At 28.4% G+C, this 21,562-nt stretch overlaps 2 protein-coding genes across 5 annotated transcripts in view; both read left to right on the top strand.

Annotated features, from left to right (window-relative positions):
* The window catches only part of LOC132951934 (facilitated trehalose transporter Tret1-like), a 31,980-nt gene extending 17,291 nt beyond the window's left edge, over window positions 1-14,689 (top strand). For 2 of the 4 annotated variants that reach the window (XM_061024008.1, XM_061024007.1), the window contains exons 2-8: window positions 12,271-12,412; window positions 12,492-12,748; window positions 12,823-12,999; window positions 13,098-13,298; window positions 13,367-13,510; window positions 13,583-13,898; window positions 13,967-14,689. In XM_061024008.1, coding sequence (XP_060879991.1) covers window positions 12,310-12,412; window positions 12,492-12,748; window positions 12,823-12,999; window positions 13,098-13,298; window positions 13,367-13,510; window positions 13,583-13,898; window positions 13,967-14,238 — 1,470 coding nt within the window. In that variant the 5' untranslated portion in view covers window positions 12,271-12,309 and the 3' untranslated portion in view covers window positions 14,239-14,689. Of the gene's footprint in view, window positions 1-3,041; window positions 3,315-9,128; window positions 9,281-12,270; window positions 12,413-12,491; window positions 12,749-12,822; window positions 13,000-13,097; window positions 13,299-13,366; window positions 13,511-13,582; window positions 13,899-13,966 lie in introns of those variants that run through there. The other 2 variants (XM_061024005.1, XM_061024006.1) reach the window with 2 other exon arrangements.
* A 3,249-nt stretch (window positions 14,690-17,938) lies between these two features.
* LOC132952027 (facilitated trehalose transporter Tret1-like) lies at window positions 17,939-21,045 on the top strand. Its single transcript, XM_061024141.1, has 8 exons — window positions 17,939-18,194; window positions 18,450-18,588; window positions 18,650-18,906; window positions 18,977-19,153; window positions 19,217-19,417; window positions 19,498-19,641; window positions 19,707-20,022; window positions 20,347-21,045. Exons 1-8 carry the CDS (start codon window positions 18,087-18,089, stop codon window positions 20,595-20,597), a joined length of 1,593 nt encoding a protein of 530 aa, XP_060880124.1. The 5' UTR covers window positions 17,939-18,086; the 3' UTR covers window positions 20,598-21,045.
* Window positions 21,046-21,562: the final 517 nt, after the last annotated feature.

Genomic DNA, 21,562 nt, shown 5'->3' with positions numbered 1-21,562 from the left:
ACCTATCACGTCTAAGTCATAAAGTCGGCGCGACGTCAACTCCATGTCACAAAAACTGTAAAAATGTAGTATTATAGAATTATCGTTTTGAATTCCCTATAATATATTCAACATTTTATCATAACTGTTACATTCGAAAACTTCAGCACTTAAAACTTAATAATAATAATAACTATAAGTAATAATTAAGTATATACTATTTAATTATATGTATAACATATTAACCTGGACCTAAAAATGACCAACACTATGATTTTTAATATAATTTAAATAAAGTATTTTTCTTGAAAATAGTATATAAATTAAAAGTGCTTTAAATAATACATGATATATTCGCCTATGTCATGCAGTTCAACGTTCTCAGGAATTTAAACGTTATTCATCGATGTCATTTACTCTTATCTCAACGGAGAACTATAAATTATAATGAATATTAGGTAACGAAGAGTTTATTCGCTTTTTGTCGTCTATGAATAATGTAAAATATAATTACTTAGACACACAGTAAAATTAACTTGTCTCCATGATAAATAGCTTATCGAAAACCGATATTATGAATATTACATAGAAATATCAGATTTTTTCCAGTTAATTGTTATTATGGTTTGCTTAATATATTATTATTATTATTATATTATTATTATTTTGCTTTTATTGATACATTAAGTTTATAGTATTAATTTAATCGGTCCATTTATTGTGTTCCGTTAACTGTTTCAATCGGGTTATGTCGTCAAAGAAGTAGGTAAAGTGTTTTAATAACGATTTTAAGTCTCGCTTGTAAATGTCTAGTAATAATATGTAGTAGTTATCTACTTATCGTAGGTGTACGTCATGAAGACGTATAACACATTTTTATATAGGTACCTAGCTTTTTATTTTAAACAAGTAGTTAAGTAGTAAATAAATAAAGAGGTGAGTTTTATAACTTACCATCATAGGTATACCTACTCGATGTCATCGATATTAACCAAATTATTTAATTATGCCTATTATGAGATAAGATATGTAGGGCTCTAGAAATCTGTGCTAATTTGATATATTATAATATATTATCTATGTAGATTGTAGATAAGTAATTATTTTCACAGGCCAGCGTTTGATTTTTACTACCTTCGTCCATTCATCCTAAATCTTAATGATCTATAGGAGTCTAGACGACAAAACCATGGGAGTAAAATTTATTTGGGATAAAATATTAGAAATACATAGAGGTACAAGTATAAACTTAATTTATATTCACTATACAAATTTGATTTGATTTTTAAAATGTATAGTCACCACTCACCATAATTAATACAATACTATAAAATGATACCGGATGCAATTATTATAAGTGGGTAGGTATACTAACACTATACTGTTTTTGAAAAAGATAAAAGCCAACTAGGATTATTTTTACGAGAAGTTGAAATAATAACGTGTGTTGCATTTTTGATGCTTAGTATTAAAGTCTAATAAATGTATAAAGCGCCATAAAAAGTCTTATGTAATATTTTTTTATAGAGTAATAACTAATAAGTATTGAAAAGAAAAATTTTTTGTCAGACGATACATGGTGAGGTTTTATTTGTTTATAATAAATAAACGACAATTTCTAATATTGCTCTAATTAATATTATATAGGTACCTATAATGTATTACAATACACTTTATTGTAGAATTTAATAAAATGCATATAATTTGCATATACGCTTTTAAAATACAATATATTATTATATAGAAAAACAATGTCATATTTCTTATACTTATATTATACCTATATAACATGTTTATTACATGTATTACCTACATCGGGTTATTTTCATTGCAGAAACTTGTCAATAAAAAGCCAATTGACAATAGGAATAGATTTTTCCGTCTGAAGTCCTTATATAGGTATGTACTGCATTGTTAATATTCAGCAGTATTCTTAAAAGTTAAAATGATTTATGCTGCGATTGTTCAAAAATTGGTCACAATCCTGGAACTAATCGTAATGATAAACATGCCGTTCAAATGTCACGTTTTCTGTCAAAACATTCGCTTTTACACACGATGGGTGTACTCGAAATTGTATAATAATATAGGATTTCGAAAAGATTCTAATGAGATCGATAGTATCTTTGCGTAGGTATACTGGCGAAAAAAAACACATTGCGTGCTGAAGTCTTGAACGGGTTTTTTTATATACCTATGTACCTATCTCCTATAGGTTAAATTCCCGCGGCAGAGTACTTATTATTGTGTATAACATATATTATGTAGGTAGGTACACGTAGCGGGGTGCAGGGCACGCCAAGGCCGGTTCAATCATTTTGATATGTTTTGTGTACATGCACACGTATTTTTTTAAAAATATTTTTAACAACAAGAAGTGGCAACAATAATAAAACTCGTATATAGTACCACAATCGGTTTTTATGTGATTTTTATGAATATTGTATAATATAGATATATATAGTGTAAAATATATAATATATATATACTATATAGGTACTTCATATTATTATGTTATATACTACGGGTCACTATGCGATACCCATCTACCTGGTTTCAATGCTGGTTGAAAAAAATATTAAATTACGACGAAATCGCGTGTCCGTATTATATAGATATATAGACTAGCGGCCGCGGCGCCGCGAAGATATCGAAAATACCATTTGGTCTCGGAAGGGCATCGTCTATCAACTATAGAATATGCATATTGCGTTGTATAATAATATAGCTTAATATTATATACAAGTTGTATGGTGTATACGATGACAATGACGATGATGACGATGATGATATTTCGTCGCAATGAAATGCCATAAAACTATTAAATCTCTGGAAACGACCGCGCTTCCTGATTCCGGATCGCGGGGCAGGCCTAGAAGGCAAGTACAGCCGGACGAGTGGTTTATCGAGGAAGGTTAGGCCGTCGCGTACAGGATATCTTGTCGAATCCGCAACAATAAAATAATAACCAGATTACGGGGAAGCGAGAAAGAAAATACGGTGACGGCGACGGCCGGTATTATACGCGCGCATGCAATATATATTAAGCCGGGACATGACAGACCAGTCAGTTAGTTCTGTGTTGACTGCGGTTCGAGAAGGTTGACAGTTTTCATTTTGGCTCGCCCGAAATTGGTAGACTACTACACGAAGTGGTTTTGGATTTCTGATTTCTATTCGATCCGATCAAGAGGCGACCTGCACGAGATCCGATCGAGAGAACGTTTTGAGCCTAAACCGACAACAGCTACCCTTTTCCCCGACCGAATACGATATATACGACGATATAGCAACCCGTTTTCGAATCGCAACGTACCAAGCGCATTATTTATCAGGTATTATAATATTTTATTTCACGAAAACATAATAACAGCAATTATGTCATATATTTATTACCATTCGTTTGAATCGTTAAATAGTTTGTTGGTAATGCTCGGTATAGTAAACGAATTACATGTCGGGTTTGTTGTCAACCCACGGTTTCTACGGTGAAGTTAACTAAACGTACGCTCATAATCATAAATACATAATAGATATTTACCTATTACCTACAAAACTAAGTATAATATTATGAAAACTTCTATTGTTTTCCATTCATTCGTATAGTGAATCAATAATTGTATAGTTTTCGATAGATTTAGCCACGATGAAATATAGGTAGCTAATTAAATATGATCGCAGACTATTATCTCAACTATTCCAATGTGTATAGGCTTATTGGTACACATGGGTAATAATAACGCGGCGATTGTGTGCTCTGTGGAACGACAATATCAAACATCTTAGCAGTGCCGGTACTTTTTTAGTTAATATCAATAACACTTTTCGGTCTGAGCACCGCGCGTTTCGAGGACTCTTGAATATACTAATTATAAGGAAGTCCGTTTACAATTAAAATTTACATTATTATATGATATTGCGATATTACTACTTGATGTATATGCTTCAACACATAAGATATTAAATTATTAATAAATACCAGAAGTGTGTATATTGTTCAAATAAAATGTTTATGAATATAAATTATTACTTACCTACCTATACATAATAGCGTGATTTAATTGTTTTCTTTAAAATTACTTATTATTGTACAAATTAATGACACGTAGTTCTTAAGAACTCACCAATATTTTTTCTTTTATTAACGATTGGATTGTAACTTTATTTTGCTTATCTTTAGTTTCAAAGTCCACATATGGAAAGTTTTGGTAAATGTTTAAACGACTATACCTCCCTCATTCAAATTTTAAAATCATTGTCTTATAATTTAAAAAAAGTATAATGAATTATCTTATATTATAAAAGATATTATATATATTGTAAATCGTAATTACTGTAAAACCTAAATGTTATAACGTATAATGTATAGACCTACTATAGTTAATTCTACAAGCAAAGTAGGTAGGTAATATAATATTTTATATCGAGATTATATTGCATAGAAATGATTCAGGATATTTGATTTACTATAATCAAAACAATACAATTTTCACGTTGACATCAATGACAATACAAATAGTATATTATAGTACATTTTTTAATAAGAATGTTAAATATTAATATTCATCTGGAAGTTTATTAATATAATAAGATGATTTTATGTTTTAAATAAAAGGTGAATCGTTCTTAATTTTTTTAATTTTTGTTAAAAAAACATGTACATATATATAATATTCACGTTAACGCAACACGTACGTTCTATACTATTAAATTGAATACATGTTTAAATCAATTGTTCTAAAAGTCCTTTACAAACATTTTGAATAGGTGAAGAGTATTAATTTCCTAGACTATGCGGTGGGTACCTATACATATACATTATACAGTCATCTTGTAAACTTCACGTAATGGGACGTATAAAAAAAACCTACAAAATTAATTAACTGACTACTGGCTAATGTAAAAAAGAGTATGATTAAACAGAATATATTTTTTTACACATTTGTATAGTAAAATTCATCAAAATACTATACAGTATAATCGTATATACTTATAAGTTCTAACCTACCTGTTTTCGATAACCATATTAAGATAAAATGTTCATAACATTAACTTAGATACCTGTAAATCTTATAATTTTTAAATCTTTTAATGTTAAGAGGACGTCACACAGACATTTATTATCTCAGTCTTAGAAGTGTGTAACATAACAATTTTTACGTTCAGAAGATCTCATTTAGCTCAGTTATAGTTTAAAAATTAGAGTGAATTGACTTTTTATAAAATTTAAAGTAAAGGTTATATCTAGGGAATCTCAGGATTTTTATTATATTTTTATATTAAAGCGAGTTATGAGTATTTAAAAATTGTCAATTGTTTGTACATCTTAAAATACTCATAACTCGATTTAAAATTAAATTATAACAAAAGCCTATGAGATTCCCTAGATAATAATCTTATGTCATAATAATAATCACATAATAATCTTATGTCCGAGTAGCGTTCTCTTAATATACCTACCAGGAGAAAAGAGCAATCTATTTAGTTTTTAGCATATGGACGTATTTCTGGTGCAGATCATGTAATAAAAATTATTATAATAGGTTATTGCTTATTAGGATAGTAGTAATTAGTATTTTGAGGGTATGTGAAAATTGTATCTATTAGTAAAAGTCAGCGGAACAATGTTCTTAGCTTAGGTGAAAAATTGGTCCGACGATTTTAAGTTGTTTTATTTTGAAAATCCATAATTTGTATGATAGATTTACTGTAATCAAAACAATGCAATTTTTACGTTGACATATAAATGACAATACAAATAGAACACTGAATAGAGTCAATTTTTTAATAAGAGTTAAAAATTAATATTCATCAGGAAGTTTATTATGTAACTATAATTATATCCTACCTGTAATACATTAAGATGATTTTGTGTTTTAAATAAAAGATACTCGATAGGTACTGATTAGACTGCAACGAAACGTTTAAATCATCTGTTTAAATATAAATATTCTGCATACCGTTGCAGTACCCAGAGGTATTAGTATTTTTAAAATTATAATTCGGTAGTATTAACTCTCTTCAAGGATTACTGGTTTCAACTATTTTTAATTTATTAGCAAACGATGCAGAACAATAATTATTAAGCGGCCATATTTAGACCATTAGATCATTCACGGCGACATAGGCTAGGTGTATACCTGTATAACATAATAATTCCTACGATAGAACTTGACCCTCGTCGAAACGTTGAACATTCACCGTGATCGATCCACAGGTTCATTGATAGCGGGTTCTGCAAAGATATATCATACGACGATTTCTTGATTTTTCATGTATCGGTACAATATATATATACGACACATTGCGAAAATAAGTAGTTTGATATTTACATGAAAATCGTATTACTAATTGCTGTTGACACGGGAATTCAAATAATTCAAACGCAGACCGTATACAATATACCTATATAATACCTACCACAATATATATAATATTGTATATTATCTGAACGCCGTTTTTGCGCGCAGCTTAAACAGAAATGAAATCCTTTGGTCTCGGCTAAATGAATAATTGCACATCTATTACCTTACCGGGAATACGTTTGACATCCATATGGAACAGATACTGCACATTTTCCATTACTTGCCGCGTACTTTGTACCAATTATTCAATGGAAAGTTGTTTAGACGTTACCATTTCTTCATAGGTACACCGTACACGAGTATTATTTATTTATTGCGCGGTGGTTATTTTTTTTCCTGCGGATTATCAAAAAAATGTTATTGTTAATACAAATTAAAAATATTTTGTACTCATACTGCACCTGTCGTTAAAATGTTTCTCTTTCGATAAACAATCGATGCCATTTACACACAATACGCGTGTAAAATATAATTTCGGGTTTTTTTTTTCAACATCGATTGCTTATTATAAAGATGACATCCTTGGCTGTGATAGCTGCAATGGGTCGATGACTGATGCGATATTCCGAAATACATAATTATTGTGTCCTATTCCTCGATATAATATTTAATATTTATTTTGTATCGCAAGTCTGTTACTTATATTATAACTAATTAGCAATTACTATTTTTCTCTAGAAGGTGCGGGTATCTACAAGCATTTCCGTTTGGTTTTACCACATTTGAATTCCGTCTTTGCGGTTTCATGTCTAAATAGGTATTTCAATAGTCTATTGAATAAGCACTCCAAATATTATTAAAAAACTAATAGGTAATAATATCAAACTGATGATGACGTTGGTGTATAAAATAATAAATAACATTTGGTAGGTGTACTTTTAGCTATCCAATCGTGAATCTAAACACAAATGCCACGACTACATGTTATTTGTCATTCACAATTATATATAAATTATAAATATATTATAAACTTTTTTTACAATATTGCTGAAATTATATTTCAAATAGTTAAAGCTGAAAGCTTTTATTTTGGTTTTAATTTGTCTTCAATCACCCGATTTGTCGTGATTTAAAAACGCTAATTGTGCTCGTAACAGTCGAAACCTCAAAATAGGTAGGTACATTTTAATCATAATTATTTTAAATATTAATTAGGATAAAGTATTTCATTAAAGCCAGAAATTATTAAATTATTTGGAGCATTTGTTCGTTCAAGGACGTTTTGGGGTAAAGTATTTCCTCAATTACGATACAAAAACTTGAAACAAAATTACAAATACTTACACAAACGTAAGTTATATTATTTCGTTTTCGATATAATTGTTTTTTAGCATGGCACTCGGTACAACCAATATAAAAGTACATACTCAATAAAAAAAATATTTATCATCTTAGACGATTGTGAATTATGATTTATTATAATATTAATAACATTCTATATAAATTATCTTCCATGTAGCGATAATAGAAGTAATAAAATGTAATATTTTGATAGTACAATAAAACGATAAACAAATTGGATTTTCTATTTTTTTATGTTAAATTTTAATTATATTATTTTAGAATTAATTTAATCGACAAGAACAGTTACCATAAAAATATTATCAGTATAATACAGTTACCTATGGATTACAGTTAATAATTTAAAGCATAGGTTATAATGATTAATTATTTTTATAATTCTATATTTTAACTCGCAGAGGTCATTTCATTTCAATATTTATCATGTATACGAGTATAACATTGTTCATTAGATATTTTGAATTTGTTCCATTAATTTATGTAAGAATTTTAATGATATTGGAAATATTTTCAAATAAAATGTAGATACAATTGAGAAAATATATTACAATTGTATTAATATAATATTTATTTCATATTATTAGCTATTATATTATATCATATAATATATTAATTTATGTAGTTGAAATTATACATATTTTTATAAATTATGAAAATAATACAAATTACAATTTGTATACAGGGATAACATATTAATGGCGTATCCATTTTTTTTTCGTGATTAGACAATAATTGGCTTTTTTATGACATTAAGTTTTTTACCGATAACATGCAAATTAAACAATAATCTTAAAAATGTTTGATCTTGATTTAAGAATAAAAATATAATTTTACTTAGGTGGGTACCTATGTTAGTTATACATTTAAAATTTAATGTTTTCTTGGGAATAGTGAGTATTAAAAATAAACGAGTATTAATGAATTTTATATGTCAAAAGTTTAATTAGAAAACAATGCTCATAAAATAATTCAAGTTGGTATTTCAAATTTTAAATACCTATCGTTAAATATAGGTACTTACCTAATATTAATATTACCATTCTTTTTTCACCATTTTTTTTAATTCACGGTTAATAATATAGCCAATAAATAACTAATCATCATATAATATTATATTATACTTGTTATAGCTAAATGTGGAGACAAAAACCTAGAACCAACCATATAATTGCGTGTTATTCTACATTTAGCACGCGTTAAAAACACTAAGATTATTGATTGATCCCCATTTATGCATAAATAAAAAAACAATCTAAGTTTTTAAGTGTTTTGACAATTCTATGAGACAGATAAGTTTTCGTTTACAGTTTATTGATCGATTGAGTATAATAAAAACTGCACTTGAAATTTTCATTAATTACATTACTTAAAGATAATATTTAAAACATAAGTCAATAAAATTGAGATTAATGTATGATAATATACAAAAGTATTGTGCAAAAAGAGTATTAGAAAGAATTACAGTTTTTAATCTAAATTAGTGTCTTAAGCCGTACGGCATACGACGTTTTTTTTATTTTTATGGCAACGAACAATTGGATTGTAAATTATTAATTTATAATAACAACTAACACTAAATACGTTCATTCGACTACTGAACTACCTCACGAAAGTTAATACTATAAATACAAACAGTAAGTATTATACTTTTCATCATTTCAAATCTAAATCATTTTTAGTTTTATTACATTTATTTTTAATTAAGCAGTATAATATAGTATTCAAATTGATTATTTTTTTAGTTAATATTCTAAAATTAGTTTATGCGATTATATTAAAAATTAATTATTTAAGAATAATATTCAAGTAATATTTTTTATTCAAGTAAGGATATAAGATAGGCTTATTAGTTGGAGTAAATTCAATTTATATTAGGTATTTCGTAATAATTTAAGACTGTAGAAAAATCCAACTGTGTCAAGATTGCCAATAATTATTTAAATATATTTTACAATTATAAAGCAGGTATACTTTATTCATTTTCAGCACTTAAATTAAATTAAAATATATATTTTTTCAAGGAAACATTTTTATTATTATGTATAGTTGAATGCATTTTATTTTTAAATTAATTTAATTCTTTTTAAAATACAACCAATTAATATAATATTAGTAATATAGGTAGTTATTATAAGTTTTGAATTGAAAAAAAAAATCAAGTACCTGTTGTGTTTTTAAAGTCTTACAGTTTTACATAATATTAGGTTTACATAGTAAACTCGTGTTTTAATGGAATATTACAATTTAAATTATGTATTAAATTAACACTTAAAAGACCATTATTATATCATGCAAGTACCTGATGTATATGATTGTGTACTTCTGTCAGAGTACATAATATTACCTGTTTATGAACGTACTCCATAGTATTTATTTAACAACCTTATTTCTATTTTTCATTTTTTTTTTAAATTACTCAGTGTTGTCATTAATAATAATTTTCCGCATTCATAAACACAATAATTACGATCGGCTATGCGGTTCGTTAAATTTGTCAAAAATAATATTTAAACTAACATAATAAAGAATTATTTCCTGATGATTATGTTCTTTTTAATATTTTAACATTTAAAAACAGAAGTTATAAATTTTTCTTGTCTCGTAGATACACCCTTTTTTTAATGGCATTGAGTATCGTCAACACACATTTTTTTCTCGTGTACCAAATGCGTTATTTATTTATAAATTTTCAAAGACGTCGATAAAATTACATGTCTGTATACATAGGTACTTATTCGAAAACTTGTTTGGAAATTAAAGCTATATATAAATCTTAATAAAATGTAAACATACTGTACTTAAACTTTGACCTAAGAAGCCAATACTCCTTTCGTATCATAATATTGTATTATGCGAACATAATAGTAGAACATAAATTATGAAATCAATCTCGGCCGATATTATGAGTATAATAAATAATCCTTTTGAATAATTCAAAACTTACTTAAATAGAACAACATAAGTCATAACTTATGATGTGAATTATATCATAAAGTAATAAATTTATTTTCAATCGAAAATAATATTATATAGAACGAGGACTAAACGCAGTAAAATACATTTTAAAATAATAAATAAAAAAAAATTGTCTATTCTTTAGTTTTTGTCTTGGCATTACAACAATCTTATTGAATTACGACCTTCAAAATAAACCCAACAGTTTTTTATGTTTTACGCCAAGATACTGTTGAGTTAATACATAAAACACATAACATTATTCAAATATTTCCATGCACCGTTGATGTATCGGACATTTCTTTGCGATTTTCACATTCACATATTATAATATTATACACAACGCACGCGCTAATTAAATAGATGTCAAATATGCAATAGAAAGTTTTAACTGTTCTTTGTCCACGCATTTTTGAAATAATACTTGATTAATATGATTTATACGAATCCAATTTTACAAAAACGTTTTTTACTGTATTTACATTCTTAAAATCATATACAAGTTATTGATAAAATATTTAACTATACAATAAATTAAGTCGTGTAAAATTCCAGACAAGAATTTATTCATTTTTAACGTTTGGTAAATAATAATAAATATGCATGTGATGTACTTTTTATGAGATTTACAAAAAAAAATTCCAAGTATCGTATGACATTTTAACAATTCATTATTTTAACTTCTTATGAAAAAATTACTATTTTACTATTATGTTACCTATACATTAATATAATATATTGTTAACAATATATACATATATCAACAAAAAGTCTTGCTATTCCATTTAAAAAAAACCTGCATGTAGGTACCTATATTTATTAATTATTATATAGGTATATTTACAGCCGGTATAGGTGTGAAAGATTTGGTCACCATAATGGTTGGTACAGGGTACTTGGCAACTGGGTATATGTTTCTGTTTGAATACAAATTATATAAAATTATACTTACAAATTATGATATTGATATCAAAACATTGTTTCATAAGCTCGTCATGTAGTGTGCAGTATGATCATAACGATAACGATCTTCACAACGATAAACCATAATAATAGGCGTATAACGAATCTTCATTACCAATAGCATAATAATATAGGTACTATCGTGTATACTGTACTACTGTGTAGGTACTAATAAGGTACAGCATTTACCGACAATGCCACCACGGCATCATAGTAGCTGGGTTCAGTGCCTTCAGTGGCATGGTGAATTTGAAATTGTTAAGAGGCAAGACTAATATTCTACTCGCCTACCCACCCACCTAAAACCTGATGAATACATATTATACATTTATCGTTATATTATTAACTACATGTCGTGGAAAATACTATAAAATACTACTTACTAAATGAATACCCATTGATCATTACACAACCACCTACCGCTCCTTAGAAAACTCAAAAGGTCGTTGCCACTTGATTACCCCTTTTGCCACGTAACTGGCTGAGTTTAACACATGGTATGGACATTATCAGTATGTACTTCTAACGGCCGAATACAATTTGTTAATAACAATTGTATAACAAACTGCTTGGCCTGTACGTGAGACGTATTTGAAATTCTTTGATTAAAATTGTAAATGCCACCTATATCTAAGAGTACCTACACATTAAAACTGTCCAATTTTATTTACCTAGTTATTTATTGTTTATTTTTATTCTGTTACAGAAATATTATTTTCACAGTGTCAAATAAGTCTCATTAAAAATGACTTTAGAAAAAATCGCCATGACCCAGCGTGCTATGGTTGAAGAACAACAAGCACGAATTGGAAATCAAAAATGGACTCAATACTTGGCTGCCTTTATTGGTAATTTATACGAACAGAAGTCTGTAAATCAATTTAATGCGTTGTTTAATATGTACCATTGTACCTATACTTAATATAGCGACAATTGGTGGGTTCATCGCGGGTACGGCCCTAGGATGGACAGCTCCAGCTGGTCCAATGATGGAGAACAATCAGTATTCATTCGTTATATCAAACGAGAATCTCGCGTGGATTGGAGCGTGTATGCCACTCGGTGCCATGCTTGGGTGTCCGGTTACAGCTGGCTTAGTCGACAAATTGGGACGTAAAAACATGATGATAATGTTGTGCATACCAACACTTGTTGGTTGGGCAATGATGATATGGGCAGAATCTGTAAGTACAAACAACTTTATGGAAACATTCGTTTTTAGCGAGAACGACCTTTACAAAAAATATGATACTTCAAGGTGGCATGGATCTGTGCTGGCAGACTTTTGACTGGATTCGCCAGCGGTTCGTTGTCTGTTATTGTGCCCCTGTACACATCTGAAATAGCCGAAAAGGAAATTCGTGGTACTTTGGGTACATATTTCCAGTTACAAGTCACCGGAGGAATTTTATTCACCTATGTCATAGGATCTTATGTACGTTTATATACCATATTATAAAATAATATATTCTTTTGAATATTCAATATGTAATGATTAATAAATAATAATATATATGTTATTATTTTTTACAGTTCGATGTATTTGGTCTGACTATTATTTGTGCTATCATTCCAATTGCATACGTGGCTCTGATGGTTTTAATTCCAGAAAGTCCAAACTTCCATCTCATGAAAGGAAATGTCGAAAAAGCCCGTTTATCTTTAAGATATTTCCGCGGACCTTATGGCACAGTTGACCAAGAATTGTCTATAATGCAAGACTCGTTAGCTAAGGTACATACATATATATTAATTGTAATTTACAATGAAATAACAACTAAACCGTAAACAATTAATTACAGACTGAAAGGGAAAGAGTTCCGTTAATGGAAGCATTCCAAACGACACCAGCTAAACGCGGTTTGTTTATTGGTCTTGGAGTTATGCTTTTGCAACAATTTTCTGGATGCAACGCTGTCATATTCTACGCTACGTTTATCTTTAAAGTAAAATATACAATACTTGTTATTTGAATATTAAATTAATTACTTATTTATTAACCTACGTGTTGTTTTTAGGAAGCCGGCAGTGCAATGGAACCAAATACGTCCACAATCATCGTTGGTATCATGTCGGTAATTGCCACCTATGTTTCTACACTGATCGTTGACAGATTAGGAAGGAAAATTCTTCTTTTGAGCTCAATCATTGTCATGGCAATCTGTACGTTGCTAATCGGTGCCTTCTTCTACATGAAGGCTAACGAATACGATGTATCATCAATTGGATTTATTCCACTTACGTCCATGTGTGTGTTCATAATCCTATTCTCTCTTGGTTTTGGTCCCATCCCATGGATGTTGATTGGTGAAATCTTCCCGGCACAAATCAAAGGTAAATTATTCTTTTTAATGGTTTTTAAACACGTGTAATTTTTAAATTTTTATTTGAAATATTTTTAGGTACCGCTTGCTCCGTCGCCTGTATGGCCAACTGGTTCTTCGCTTTCATTGTCACGAAATTCTTTTCGTCGTTGGTATCTGCTATTCATATTTACAATACATTCTGGTTATTCACATTGTTCTCCATATTGGGTACGTTCTTCGTAATTTGCATCGTCCCCGAGACCAAAGGCAAGACGATGGATGAAATTCAAGAAATGCTCGGCGCGGGCAGTGATCTTACCCCACCAACACATGCCAATGCTTCCATCGACACCAAAGGAAAATACTAAATTAGACTTTACTAGAGGATTAGAAAAACGTTCCATCTCCACCTTCCCGATTATTATTAAACATGGTTGTTTTATTGAATCAATAATATGAATCATTAATTTATACAAACAAATTGATAACTGCATCTGTTGAAAGGTGCTATCTTTTTATAGACAATTATTTATTGCATAATCATTAGTGAATTAATAATTATCGAATGTAGTTGCAGGAAGGCTGACTTGTAAACATTATCTCTTTCTTACAGCATAATATGACTTATGGCTGTGATGTATACTTTTACACTTAGACAATGTGAAACATTATTAACTAGAAAATTATTTATATTGACAGCTATAGACATCTATATATATTTATCAATTTTTATATCATCGTATCATTATATTTTATTTATGAACATACTTAACCATTTCATTGTTATAAAACTGATCAATTATATTGATTTCTTATTTATGTTTTTATATGTTTTCTTTTAAGTGTAAAGTCGCCACAAACATTGTTTGAACCTCTGCTGTAACTAACAACTTCGAAGTTGACATGTTTTGGTGATTTGAATCTGTGATACTTTGGAATAACTATAGCTATTTTATATTATGCTAAATGTGTGTAACCAAACGAATGAGAGTCCAATGCAATATTAGTTAATAAGTGCCTACTTATTTAATTTTTTTTAAGTTTTTAATTTATTATATTATTGTACTATGTTGTACCAACCAATAAAGAAATAAAATCTTTATTGAATAAACGTGATTCCTATTATTTAAAAGTTATGCATTTGTCGCCCAACCTGCTAGATATTTGGCCTAACTCACGACTCACTTAATATAATATGTAACACATCCAACATCCGTATTTTATTATGGAAGGAGTTTTTGTCTATTTGAACACTGAACTGTTTGAACCATTTGTCTTGTAAAACACTGCAACATGAATAATATGAAATATTGAAATCTATATAACTATTATAAGATGCGTATCCAACGCGTTCATGTGAAATGGCCAAGGGGCCTAAGTATTAAGTAAATACGTAACCGAGTTTCCTATAAAGGTGCCTTAATTATAAGGCTAAAATATAAAACTCGTGCTACACAAAATATACAGTTATGTAGTTATGTGTATATGATATATTATATGCGACACTAATACACAATTGCATAGTATCAGGCGCGGATCCAGAATATATTTACGGAGGGGAAGAGGGGGGTATCTTGGATACAATTTCAGCCTTAGTCTGATAAAAACGGTGTAAATACTATGTGAGCTGATAGGTAAATATTACTATTCAAATTGCAATTTGTCAGTTCGATTAGATAAATAAAAGAAAAGGTAAATAATCCTTAGGTTAAATTAATTGTACATGATATAATAATATAGTAATAAAATATAAATTAAAAAAAAAAAATTAGAACATTACAAAATTATTTCGTCTTGTTAATTCATATTTGTCAGTACAGTAATTAGGTTAGTAAAATAAATGGTTGACGAGAACATGATATATAATAAATAGTAACTATTAACTAGTAATAAAATATAAAAAATGTTACATAAAAAATATTAAAAATGATCTTCCGATATTCTTGATCGCATCCAAGTTTTTAATCGTCGAAGAGACGAGAAAATTTCGTTCTGCAGTTACTGAAGTGGCTGGTAATGTTAGGAGTATATGAAAAAAATTATAAATAATTGGGAACGTTTCGTGATTACATTTTTCAAAAGTTTCTAAAGATGTATTTGGAATTTCTTTTTCATTTCTCCAATAAATATATGCCATAATTGAAGCTCTCTTTCAAAATATTTTTTTACAAGGTCTTCTGATAAATTCAAACTTATACCTATTAATTCACAAAATTGTGCCATCATATTGTTAATTTTATTTTGTAATTCTGTTTGGTTATCAAAAACTTCTTTATTATGAATAAAAGATGGAAAAATTATATCTAAATCAAACACTGACACTGATTTTTCATCAAAACCTAATACCTATGAAGATCAGTAATTAAGTCATATAAAAAAGGAATAAACAATACGATACGAAAATAATGTTCTGGATTCTCGGTTGACAGATATCTGTTCGTCGTCATTCGTTTTGTGATTCTTGGGGTTTTAATCTCATCATCAATTCCTATTTTTCAAACATTTTATAGTATTATTAAAAATTAAATTTAAATTAAAATCATATTATGTACATTGTTTATTGATTTCGAAAATTTATCTTGTCTTTTTGATTGCAAAATTCTACTTATTTGTGCAGTTATTGCAAATATATCGGACATAAGATTTAATGTTAAAATAAATTCCGCACTTGACAAAGATTTTGTTAACATAGACACTTTGAGGCCGTTCTATTATCGTTCCATTCAGATATTTTATCTAATGCCTCAATAATTGAAAACAAATTTGAAGAAAACTGTATAATGTAATTATGCTTTTCGACCCACCCGGTTTTGCATAAAGACTTAAAAGAACTATTTAAAATATTTTTTTAATGACATTTTTTTTGCTGAAGTGTTGAAAAACTTATTTGGTACAATAATTCCAAATGCATTTCTAACAAATGTTTGTTTACATCCTTTCATATTATAGATAAATTCAGAGCATGACTAAAACTAATTTATTAAAACCAGTAGTAAAGTTACCTATAGGACCTAGGTATGAACTGTCGTTCAATCTATATAGCGTTGAAATAATGTTATTTTTTAAGTTTTTTTTAATACCATCGTCGTAACGCTGAGATCAACCAGACTATTATTATAGGTGTGTTATATATAATATGTTATATTTAATATTATAACTTATTATATGTATAATTATATAATTATTATAACTAAGTGTATGGGGCGGAATAGTGGTGGTCGTACGTAACAGTGAACAAGCGTTGAACAATATTTTGACTTTAGTGTATTTTATATACAGCATCTTACTGTCTAGGGAAGAAAATTAAGAGCTAAAAAAAAGCATAAGGCGGGTAAATTTGTTTATCGCCTCCTCACTATATTATAAAAAACATAGCTAGGTACAAAAAAGGTCACACTCAAATTTAAAACTCTTGGTCCGCCTGTGCTATAAGCACTACAGAATATAATATTATGAAATAAGGTTATAGTTTAAGGCAAGTTTCAACCAACCAGTGTCACAACCATATAATATATATTAATATATGTACATATTATGGTGGCAACACGCTGAATTTCTAGTTGGTTCATTTATAATAGCCGCGTATTAGCCATTAGGTAGGTACCGTGAAATCACCAAAAAAAATTGTATATTGTGTATGTTCAATGTATAATATTATATTTATATACATGATGACAATATAGTCAATATTATCGAGTTATGATGGGATGGTAGGTGAAAACCACAGATAAAAATAACAATTATGAAGATGGTATCATCCTCAATTTACATATTATAGTTTTTTATAATTGTTACTTTTTTAAAAATCCATTAAATATTTTAAGTGTCACCATTTGTATGGATCTAAATTAGGGTATCGCACTCACTGTCGTCATAAAAAAAGATTGAGAAGCACAACTGGTACCTACCTACCTCAAGGTCTATGCATGGAGTAATATTACTCTATTGTTCTATGGTTGATTCTATGCAACAATTATTACTATAATCAACAACGTACTATTTATCATCTGCTTATCATATACACCTCGCGTTATCAATTATTATTAGATAAAAATAATAATAATATATTCACTAATGGTTCAATTTAAAATGTAATATTATCCATAATAACTTCAGACTTCATAGTAAATACTGATCTTCGATCATATTTCAATATTTCATGAAATAGTGAAACACTACAATTTTACTTGGTAGAAGCACAGTGACAGAACATAACATGCATAATATATTTGAGGGTAAAAGTAGTAGAATATGTGATCACGATGATCATGTTGCTTCTAGTTTCAGACGTCCCAGTGATGAAGATGAAGTTGAAATACCAAAAGTATTATACACATTATTATCATTTTTTTTTTTTTTTAATTGTTCCACCTTTACTTTTTGGTCATTGGACTTGGATACTTTAACTTAAGCTACTGTTGTCCATCATGTAAAAATTGTAGATAATAGGCATAGTTCTAATTAAAAAAATAACTGCAATCTAAATTGGTTATTAAAGATAAAATTATGTTTTTACTACTTATGTTTTGTACATAATGAAATATAGGTACCTAGTAAATGTATCATTTAATAATTACAGAAAATGTACAATGAAAAAAGTCCACTTGTCGATAAGACAGTTCCTAAATCTATAACAATAGCTCAACAAATTGCTGCTGAGAGCATAGAAACTCAAATAAAAACTCAAAAAAGAAATCAGTATTTAGCTGCATTAATTGGTAGGTTGAAAATTACAACAGTCTGTATTAAAAATAAGCTATTTATTTGATATGACTGCAGTGACTATTGGAGGGTTTATCATGGGTACAACGCTTGGTTGGACGGCTCCTGCAGGTCCGATGATGGAAAATGGCCAATACGGGTTCCAAATTACTGTGGAAAATATTTCATGGATAGCGTCGGTCATGCCACTTGGTGCCATGCTTGGATGTCCAGTTATGGCTGGTCTAGTCAACAAATTAGGACGAAAACATCTAATGATAATGTTAACCATACCTACACTTTTTGGTTGGGCGATGATTATATGGGCTCAATCTGTAAATAACTATATTTTTTTTAAACCAATTTTAATCAAAACTGTTGATGTAGATAGTAATATTCTTTAAGGTGGTATGGATTTGTGCTGGCAGATTTTTAACTGGATTTTCTAGTGGTTCATACTCTGTCATTGTACCTTTGTACACTTCAGAAATAGCCGAAAAGGAAATTCGTGGTACTTTAGGTACTTATTTTCAGTTACAAGTTAATGCAGGAATCTTGTTCACCTATGTAATAGGATCCTACGTAAGTCTATATAAAATTGTGTTTTATTTTTATTTTTTATTTAAATGTTATACTCTTTTACAGCTTAATGTATTTGGTCTATCTGTTGCGTGTGCAATAGTTCCAGTGATTTATATATGCTTGATGTTTTTAATACCAGAAAGTCCAATTTTCTATCTTATGAAAGGAAATGTTGAAAAAGCTCAGTTATCGCTGAAATATTTCCGCAAACCTGTTGTTCATGTAAATCAAGAATTAAATACCATGCAGAGTGCATTAGCTAAAGTATAAAAACAAATATAAGTTTATAAATTTTAATAATTAAGTAGTTATAGAGTAGGTAAACAGTAAATTAATTTTTACAGACTGAAAGGGAAAGAGTTCCAATCATGGAAGCATTCCAAACTACACCAGCTAAACGAGGATTATGCTTAGGTCTTGGAGTTATGGTTTTTCAACAGTTTTGTGGGTGTAATGCCGTTATTTTCTATGCAACAACTATCTTCAATGTAAATATATTCATTAAACTCATTAAATTGAATTATTTATAATAATGATATACAATTTATTGCAGGCAACAGGGAGTTCAATTGGATCAAATACATCCACAATTATTATTGGCATCATGGCTGTAGTGTCCACATATGTATCAACGCTTGTCGTTGATAAATTAGGACGGAAAATTCTGTTGTTGTATTCAGTTGTTGCAATGGGAATTTGTACATTCCTTATTGGTGGATTTTTTTATGCTAAGGAATCCCACTATAATATTTCATCTATTGGATTTATTCCATTAATGTCGTTATGTATATTCATAATATTATTCTCCATTGGTTTTGGTCCTATTCCATGGATGTTAATGGGTGAAATATTCCCAGCTCAAATTAAAGGTATGATTAAAATCTAAAGATTTAATATTGATTATAAGACAACATATTGGTACATATTAGTATCCATTGATGTTCACTAGCTATGTACTAAGTTATTATATTCCTGAAGATAATTATTTATTTAATTTTACATTTATGAGAACTCAATTCTTTAATAAATATATATTTTTTTTAACAATTCTACTTTCCAAAGTTTATTACATTTTGATAAGTATACCTAATAAATAGGAAATTTTTGTTTTGGGGAAACAATACTCTCCAAAAAACTTGTTTTATTTTGTTAATAATATATATTTTTATTACTTTATCATGTTTTTGTTATAGGTATTGCTAGCTCAATAGTTTGTATGTCAAACTGGCTATTTGTTTTCTTGGTCACCAAATTTTTCACATTATTGGTATCTGCCATTTATTTATACAATACATTTTGGCTATTTACATTATTCAGTGTATTGGGAACATTCTTTGTGGTGTTTTTCGTCCCTGAAACTAAAGGTAAGACTATGGAAGAAATTCAAGAATTGCTTGGGGCTGACCATATTACACTATTAACAGAAAATCAAAATGATGCTTAGGAATAATATATTACTATTTAAAGTTCAAACTTAAACAATTTTATTATTTATCCACCAATTGTCATATATTATTATTATTAAATTGTGTAAGATTATATTTTGTATTAATTACTAATAGAAAAAGTTGCATGTTCTTATCAATAACAAACATTTAATCTTTTACCTGTTTTAGTATATAAAATTATTGGATCTGTTTTATATGATTTAAAAATGTTTTTTATTACATTTATAGTTTAATGTATATTATAATACATGTATTATTTTACTGACTGCCTTAAAGCTTATGCTGTGATGAAATTTTTTAGTTTTAGCTTAAATTTCTAATTTTTGAAACATTTCCATAGATTAAATATATTATCTGACACTCCTTTTATTATTAATGTATTTCTAATTGGTGTGAAAATTTAAATCTGTGATACCTCTAGACTTTTTTATTGTATAAAAACATGTATGTAATCAAATAAATAAATACATTTTATGATTACGTATCTATTAATTATTAATTTTATAAAACAAATTGTTATTTATACTGTTTTATTACAATGATAGTATTTACAATCGGCATGAAACTTACAAGTAAAATATAAGAATAGGTGTTAAAAATAAAAATATTTAATTAACATTGAAGACATGGGATAATTTAATATCAAATACACCTATTAAAGAAGAACAGCCCTTATTATAGTTTGAAAAAAATATTAAAATCAATTAAAAATATTTATGAACCAATATGGCTATTTTATCATAATATTCATAATATAATATATTATAATATACTACCGGCTGGGATCCTGCAAATTGAATAGCAGTTCAACAGGCTGGACGAATATAGGTATTTGTGTCCTCAGCAAAGATGATAAAGTTAAGATTAACTGAAGTTATAATGGCCTGGCTTTGCGGTGTGTGTTAGACGACATTACCTCAGTTGAAATCACAAAACTGACAGAGCACCTTCAGGCGCATAC

This window comes from Metopolophium dirhodum, chromosome 9 (genome assembly GCF_019925205.1).
Source record: "Metopolophium dirhodum isolate CAU chromosome 9, ASM1992520v1, whole genome shotgun sequence".
Lineage (NCBI taxonomy): Eukaryota > Metazoa > Arthropoda > Insecta > Hemiptera > Aphididae > Metopolophium > Metopolophium dirhodum.
Note: the sequence above shows the minus strand (reverse complement) of the source record. Positions and strands in the feature narration are given on the sequence as shown.

Bases quoted from the DNA above. Each gene is read 5' to 3' on its own strand.
- LOC132952027 (XM_061024141.1), top strand. From the start codon at position 18,087: ATGCATAATATATTTGAGGGTAAAAGTAGTAGAATATGTGATCACGAT. The intron at 18,589-18,649 runs GTAGGTTGAAAA...ATATGACTGCAG, and splicing joins GTATTTAGCTGCATTAATTG to TGACTATTGGAGGGTTTATC. The intron at 19,154-19,216 runs GTAAGTCTATAT...ACTCTTTTACAG, and splicing joins CCTATGTAATAGGATCCTAC to CTTAATGTATTTGGTCTATC.